The sequence below is a fragment of the Vespa mandarinia genome, chromosome 14, assembly GCF_050613455.1.
Source record: "Vespa mandarinia isolate Hongniang chromosome 14, ASM5061345v1, whole genome shotgun sequence".
Classification (NCBI taxonomy): domain Eukaryota; kingdom Metazoa; phylum Arthropoda; class Insecta; order Hymenoptera; family Vespidae; genus Vespa; species Vespa mandarinia.
The window spans coordinates 5,265,001-5,273,122 of NC_140823.1; the positions used below are offsets into that span (position 1 = coordinate 5,265,001).

At 41.1% G+C, this 8,122-nt stretch overlaps 1 protein-coding gene across 6 annotated transcripts in view; it reads right to left on the minus strand.

The window, feature by feature from the left end:
• GluRIB (Glutamate receptor IB) overlaps positions 1–8,122 on the minus strand; it is a 127,642-nt gene that overhangs the window by 43,691 nt on the left and 75,829 nt on the right. For all 6 annotated transcript variants that reach the window (XM_035862691.2, XM_035862690.2, XM_035862693.2 and 3 more), the window contains exon 2: positions 7,922–8,074. In XM_035862691.2, the coding sequence (XP_035718584.2) occupies positions 7,922–8,074 (153 nt within the window). The remainder of the gene's footprint in view (positions 1–7,921; positions 8,075–8,122) is intronic.

The window sequence follows — 8,122 nt, forward strand, 5'->3', positions numbered from 1 at the left end:
TACCGAAACGATAATCCAAAGCCGAAATATACATATAGAGTAGATATAGGTATATCTATGTTTTACGTATGTGGTTGCATAAGCACCAAACATAGCATTCACAGTATATAGTACTAATTCCTTGTAACGATAAAATACGTTTCTCCCTCTTGCTCTCTCTCCCTCCATCCCTCTCCCTCTCAATCTTCTGCCACCAGACGCCAAAGTTTATTTCGTAGGACCGCGTATACGGTGAGCTAGGGAAGGAGGAAGATAGATAGAGTTTATCGCGAAAAGCGCGTCTCCGGACGCGACAAGCGTGTCTTCGAGTAGTACGAAAAGTTCAACGTATCCGCGACTCGGCGCAGGAAGACCAAATTTCCGCGGAAAACTTTCCATCCAGGCTGGTGCCCCGCGGTAAATGTGGCCAACTTGGTTTCCCCCTCCCGCCCTGCTTTCCTCTTCATTTCCATAATACCAGCCAACGTCACTTAACCTCCATGAGGGTACTAACGCGTTTTAAACAGAGAACGTTCAGTAGAAGCCCAAAGAATTGCATCGTTCTTATTGTCATCTTTCTGTTTCTTTCTCTCACTCTCAAACCACGTTTGTCTTCATTCGAGTTTGCCGGAAAAGAAGAGAGAAAGATAGAGAAAGTGTCTATCGAAAAACAAGAGAATAAAAGATGCTAAGAGAAATGGGAGTATTAGAATCAACGGTAACGGATACAAATAGCGAGAGGTGAACGTATTTTGTTAAGGATAAAGGTTTGGAAGAGGTCTACTTTTTCCTCTATTTTGTTACATCTCTATAATATAATACATAACGATATATCTATTATAGCGTATGCCGAATTTTTTCTAGACGATGAGAAAGAGTTTGGAATGTTTGGTACTATTTGAAAAAAAAATCATGGTTGCTTGTCAAATTTTTATAAAGGTCTCATATGAAATCATCATAAATGAACATTCGAATGTACAAGGGGATCTGTTGAACTTTCAAATTCTCGTCACTCGATCTTTTTTATCGAACATCGCATTATTAACGGAGGACGAGCACCATCGATTTTACGTCGATGGTGTATAGTCGGGAGCGAACACGAGAGATATAAGCGCGCTTGCCGTTAACAAGCCATACTACTTTTTTTCCAAAATTTTTCCCACAGCACAGTTGTCCGTTCGTCGCGATAAGAATTCCAACATAAATCGATTTGAGTGAGAGGAGAGAGAGAGAGAGAGAGAGACAGGACGGACCAGTTGGATTATCGAGTTCGGTAGGAGCAAGGAGGAGGGCGTGACTCTGATAAAATTCTGTCATTTTTATCGATCGGTCGTTTGCAGATTTGTTAAAAAATGAGCTCTCGGTCGTTCGCTCGTGATTTGCTCTTCTGCACGACAGAAAAATTGCTCGTACGATGACAAGTAAGTTGTCTCTCCCGTGGCTGTCGCACGTTTTCTTCTTTATTTTTCTATCCGAACGTTCAAATCCCGAGATAGAAAAGTTACGATAAACTCAGTCGGATTCATGATGTGATTCATGATGGAATTCGAGCAAAAAATATTCGATTTATTTGGGATATTCCGTAGCCGATTATGAAAGGAAGTAAATTACCGATCTCGGAAGGATGATGGTGATCAGCTCGAAACGACGTCTTTCCGAAGGGATCGCGATTTGTGCCTCCATTTTCTAGCTCGTTGCGCTTTTTGCGAGAGAAACTCGGCTTGATTTTGCGCGCGTCTTTTTATATCTGCTTTGAGAAAGACAAAGATGAAGGACAAAAAACCGTCGTCGGCAAGTGGAACGCGTTGATGCTAATTACGATTATGCCGGACATTCCATGGACACTAGCTTGTCCCGTCTCTCCCCGTTAACCTCGTTGTTGGAAAAGAATAAGAGGGAATGTAAATTATCGCGAGAAATTAGCCTGAACCTGTGCTCGCGCGAAAATCTTATGGAAATGCAAAACTAAAACGGTCTTTCCTGGGGAACGCTCGACTTCCGTGGAATTCGCTGTTCGCGTAAATTTCTGTTGGAAAGGAGAAGAAAGGGATGGGCTCGAAAGTAGAAGGTCAGTATTCTCGAGGCACGCGCGGCTCCAGGATCGGGAAGGGCGAAAGGACCAGCTCCTCGAAGGGATGGGGTTGGTCGGACATTAGAATTCATGCGGAGACATTTGCGGTCCGGCTCCTAACGACCGACCGTAAAAAGCGGACCGAAGCCGCCAAGTGGAAGGCAAAAGAGAAACGTCGAGAGCTACGTGAAACGTGGGAAGTAGGAAGGAGAAGAAAAAGGGAGGAACGACGAGGACATATAATAGATGGTATAACGAATCGTTGGTACTATCTTCGGTCTTAATAATAAAAACAAATTCTGTCGTTATAGTTTGGAACGAAAAATAAGGAAATTATCCATCAAACGCATGCAATTACGTTCTAAATATTAATACGCGCCGAACGTAAGATCGTTCGTAGATACCTGCATATATTTCAATGAAGAAGACGTCTACTTTACTAGAATCATCTCTCATACTATCATCTTTTTTTTACGTCGAAAATGCATCAACTACTTTCGTTAAGTAACCAATAACCAAACGTTCACGGATTCTGGATTATACGAATAGAAAAAAAGAAAAAAAAGAAAAAAAAAAGAAAAACAAAAAAACACGTTCAGAGAAATCAAGAAAATACGAAAGGAATTGGGAGAGGAAAGGATCGATTTTAACAAGTTTAACAAACGTGCTCTCGTTAACTTTCAAATCGCGTTATGGTCATAAATTAGCCGTCAAACGGGACGTAGGAAGATGGCGAATTGTCGGTGATTAGTTACGGAAGATGGAGCCTTTATTCTCGGAAGCCCAGCTCGATGCCTTTCGAAAGAGCAAAGGTAAACTTTCCGCGGACTTTAGTAACTGGATGGAAGTTCGGACAGAAGATAATATCCTTCCTACACGATATTCTTAATAACCTGTCTGCTTCGTCGTGTACGGATTAATATCGAGTCTTCAATGGAGATTAATATCCTCTAAATCTTTGGATTAATGTAATATATAAATATATACCTACGTAAATGCATAATATATATAGACATATAATAGACATATAAATATATAGACATTTCTCTCTTCCATTTTTATACAAGCGATAATTAATGCAAGTAATCGCGAGTTTCACTCTTCAGGAGAACCTCTTTTTTTAATCCATTTAAAACGCCATCACAGATTAATGCTCATTTCAGATCGAAGGGAACGGTAAAAAGGTATACTTTGTTAATAGGATATTATCGATTTAGCTCGACTTTGCACTAGCCCTATTTTCTTCGTGAAGCGAACGAAATGATTGGACTCACTTAACGTAATTAACCGTTTTAAAAGCGAGAGGCACGCCCTTATCGATAGCTTTACAGGAGCGATTGGACTCTCGCTTTTTAAAGCGAGCTAGCTTTAACTTTGCTTTGGGTACTTATTCCAGGCTTCGTCGACGCTCCCCCGAGACGAAAGCTTCGGCATGGCCGACTCTTCTTTTCTCACGAAAAGCTCCGTTTATTAATGCCGATGAAAATTGATCACCGAACAAGGTGAGCACTCTTCAATCATCAATATTAATTAGTCCGTCACAGACTTGGTACAAATTAAGAAAGTTTGCGAGCGATAAAAAATTGGCCTCCCTAGAAAAGCGCGAGAGAGTGAGAGGGAGCAAAAAAGAAATAGAGAAATATTGGATTCGTTGACGTTACCGATTATGCTCTAAAATCGAATGAAGAAAGAAGGTTGATTATTGAGAGTCAATAATTGAACTTTGAGAGTCGTAAGCTCGATGTTCAGCTCAACTTCGTATCGATCGCAAGGCAAGGTACAACTTTGAATTTCTGCGATGGATAGGTCTGTTCTGTTCCTTTGAGAGTGCTTTAAAGAGAAAGAGAGATAAATGCATATTTAAGCATCGATCGGTTCTAGAGACCGCAACGAGTCTCTATGATCTACTCTCTCTCTCTCTCTCTCTTTACTCTCTCGAACGATTTACGTGACGATCGCTCGCCAATTTTACGGTCTATCCATAGTTTATCCAAATCCCTCTCGGGTAATACCTACCTTCGACCACCTCGATACTCCCACGGGAGATGTCGAAAATGTGTGGGAAAGTGGGAGGGAAAAAAGGAATAGGAAATACGAGGGCGCAATGTTTAAGTAAACGATTATATTGTCTCGCGGAAAATTGTATGTGTGTGTATAGATGCATATAGGCTTTATAAAGTATCAGGAACGATATCGCGAGGAAATACAATGATCGATCTTTAACATCTCGATGGTATCTACGTGTCTATGGAACGTAAAATACGTATTCTCGTGTTTCATCTAATCCTCTCTCTCTCTCTCTCTTTCTCTCTCTCCATACTCCTGTTATATCGCAATTGAAGTAATATTGGCATTCTTGGAGCATCGATACTATCTGTTTATTCGCGTCTACGTTTCATCGCGATTGCACGGTAAGATATTTGTAGCGAAAAAGAGAAAGAGACGAGTACCTGTGCGAGAGAGTTTCTCGGAACGATATTACGATTAACAATAAATCGGGAGAAAAACCAATCGAATCTAATTATCTTTTCGTTCTGACGCTTGAGCCTGAAATCTCTCTCCCTCTCTCACACTTTTTTTCTCTTTTTCCCTCGCGTTTTCTCGAAAGCAAAGAAGTAGCTTGTGAACTTTTAAATAGCACGAAGAAAGAAAAGAACCACGGCGACTTGCAATCTAATTCGAAAGTTTTAAATCGAAAGCGTAACGACTACGGCTCATAGTTTCTCCATCCAGAGATATTTTCTTTAAAAATGTACGCAACGTCCCCGAGTCACGATACGCGTACTATCCTCGTCTTTTTCTCTATTATCCATTTTCATTTCTTTCCTCTATTATCGAGTCTATTTTCGAGCGCGAGATATATTAGAACGTTCTATAATTCTTGTTTGGCTCTTTGGAAAGAAGTAGTTTTTTTCCCCCGCTGAAAAATCACATCAAAGATGCTATATCCACGGAAAGTGGTACGCTCGTCTTAACGGAACGTAATAGTCATCTATCAACTTTCGGTGCATATCGTATAATATCCTGTAGGGGATCCTATGGCTATGCGGTAACTTTCTCTGGCCAGTACCAGAAATCTCGACGCCTGGAAACTGCAAGAGAGAGAGAGAGAGAGAGAGAGAGAGAGAGAGAGAGAGAAAAGGAATGTATATGAGGTGCCAGGTTGCCAGCACGCCATCCAGCCAGCCAGGGCCGGCATAAATCTGCCGAGGGCTCCCGAGGGTATTTCCAGCTTTTTTCTCCCCTGAATACCCTTTCCACGCTACCCTCTACATAGTCGTCGCTTTTCGCAGCGCCAGTCATCGTCCTCGTCCTTCGTCCTTCCACCTTTTTCTAACTCGGCTCTTTCGTTCTCTTTTCTCTTTTCTTCCTTCTACCACAATATTCTCGTGCCTTCTTCTCCCCGCGGCCACCGCTCTCTATCTTTCTATATACGTATATCCTCCTGGCTTTTTATCTTCTTTCCCTTTTCTCTCTTTTCTACTATCTCATTCCCAACCCCCCCTCTCTCTAACTCTCTCTCTCTCTCTCTCTCTCTCTCTCTCTCTCCCTCCTACTTTCTTCTGTACTTTTTATGCGAAAGAACAATGTTAAATAAAAGATAAAAAGAGATACAAATAATATAAACGTTTAAGAGGAAAGCATTAACGAATGGTACTCGAACGTCAGTGGAAATCCAGGAGAATACTCCTTGGGAAGAATGAGTTATGATATCGTCCCGAAGAAATGAAAGAATAGAAATAAAATAGAGCGCTAGAGCGAGAGAAAAGCCAAGAGAGTTGCCAACGAGAAGGGCAGTCATCGTTTAGCTGGAGCATCCGGTGAAAGCAATTTAAGCAACGCGCGTTTCGACAATAGATTTAGCAGGTAGTAAACGCGACCAGCTATGGGATTATAACAGTAGTGGCCTCTGGCTTTGAGGGTTGTAAGGGGGGAACAGCTAGCATTAATACAATTAGCGCAGCTTTGCTAAGTACCGTAACGCGCCACGATCTCCATATCCGTTGGACTTGGCCCAAATACTCACGGATGTCGCTTACGGATCCGCCCAACGTTACAAATACACCCCTTGTCGATCGATGTTATCGTCCTATCTGATAGCAAACTGCGCTCTAATAATACCCTTAATGATATATAATCGATTTCGACACGATCGATAACACCGACTAACAATAAGATATTTGAGATTGAGACGATTATAATTACCATGTAACAATGATAAATGAAGTAGAACGAATAGACGTAGATCGAGTTAGAACGGTACGATTATTATAGCGAATTCGTGATCGAACGAGGATACTTTGAGACTCGTCGGAAATGTTTTCAAACCCGAGTGCACGTCGACATGAGACAAAGAAAGATTTCACCGGTCGAAGATCAAAGATATCTAACCCCTTGGGTTGAGTTGCGTCGTTGAAATTGTTATCGACGTTTCACGCCTATTCATAAAAGACGCGCAAGAGAAGGGACAGGTGCACGATCGCGAACGTTATCAGCTTCGGCGAGAGAACGTACGAAGCAATCTCGTGACGACCTCGTTATATGGAAGGAATATACCTCGGGAGTATACGCAAAAGCGAAGGGGTCGAGGACCGATAAAGATGCGCTCTCGTCATATTCAATCGCGTTCCATTTACTTTCCGTCTTGATATTCAACCTATCCCCGATTTTTCTTTCGTTAACCAATATGTCCGGAATGGAGAATAATTTTGTTTTATAAATTCGCTCTATCAACATTACGCTATTTTCAAAAAGTAATTTCAAATTAATTCAATAAAATGTCCAATCGCCTCTCTTGCCAATGTTCTTCTCAATAAAGAATTCGTATCGATCCGTTTTATCTTTTATTTTTAGCTTTACAATGATAAATGCATGCCTTCGTTAATACTACATTCTCTCGAAAGATTATTCTTCCAATAAACGATTACGAAAAGGATAATGCCCTTGACAATGCTTTTATTTTCTCCAATGGTTATTCAACGAGTACTCGCCAATGTTGTTTCACGTATGAATTTTAAAGCGTTAATATGATCAATATCGTCAAAGGTACGACTTTAATCGATATTTTATTACAAGTAATATATATGATTCATACAACGACAAACTTTTTTTTATTTATTGAGTATTATTTAGCGGAATGTTGACGGACACGATCAAAGTTTCATATCGATCACGTTTGGCACTAATAACGAGATGCGTTGGCCGCGTACCAATTTATTATTAATTTGCAAAGGACTTTTTCCGTTTCCATTTCTTTCCCGTCTCCGCGTTACGTCTGGTATATCTACTCACGTAGGTGAGAAAAGAAAAAGGACGCAAAGATACGAATCTCCGTTAGAGGTAAATAGAAGGAAACATTGGTTATTTCGCAATGGACAGATTCGTGGAGGACTCAATAGTCCTCTGTGCGTCGAAGCCCGCTTTCCGGCACGTACCGTCGCGTCTCGGCTATTGTTGATAACTCGGCCATTGGCGCATTTCTGACATTCCCTCGGGTTCTTCCTACCTGATATCGGGAACAAAACGCTCTGAAATCGATTTTCACAGTGCGCGATGAGACGCAAAAATGAGTCTTCCTTGTATAGACCTCGCTCGTGCCGAACAAAGACGAAGACCGTGTTTCGTTCTTTTTTTCGATTAAAAAAAAAAAAAAACGAAAAGAGAGAGAAAGAGATTACTATCGTCGAACGACCGCAACGTTGCAAACGTTGCAGATGCAATCCATCCCTGAATCTGCGAGTAATTTCAAGATAACATACTGTATCGGATCTTTGTTATCTCCCTAATCGTAGGTATACGCTGTCATTTTCACCTCGTACAAAAAGTTTTTTTTCCGTTTTGCCGGGATCACGTGAAATTCTTTTTACTCACTCAGACGGGAAAGTTTATAGGCATCCGCTGTGTTAATAACGTCAACGAAGGCTTGTAGCTCAAACTTTCGAATGGTTGTGTTCTTGTTGTGGTTGAACATGGCGAACCTGAAGGCAGACTGGATCTCGTCCGTACCCTGTTCGAAAATGGCACCTGCAAGCAAAAGTACAATATAACCTTAATAAATATATATATATATAT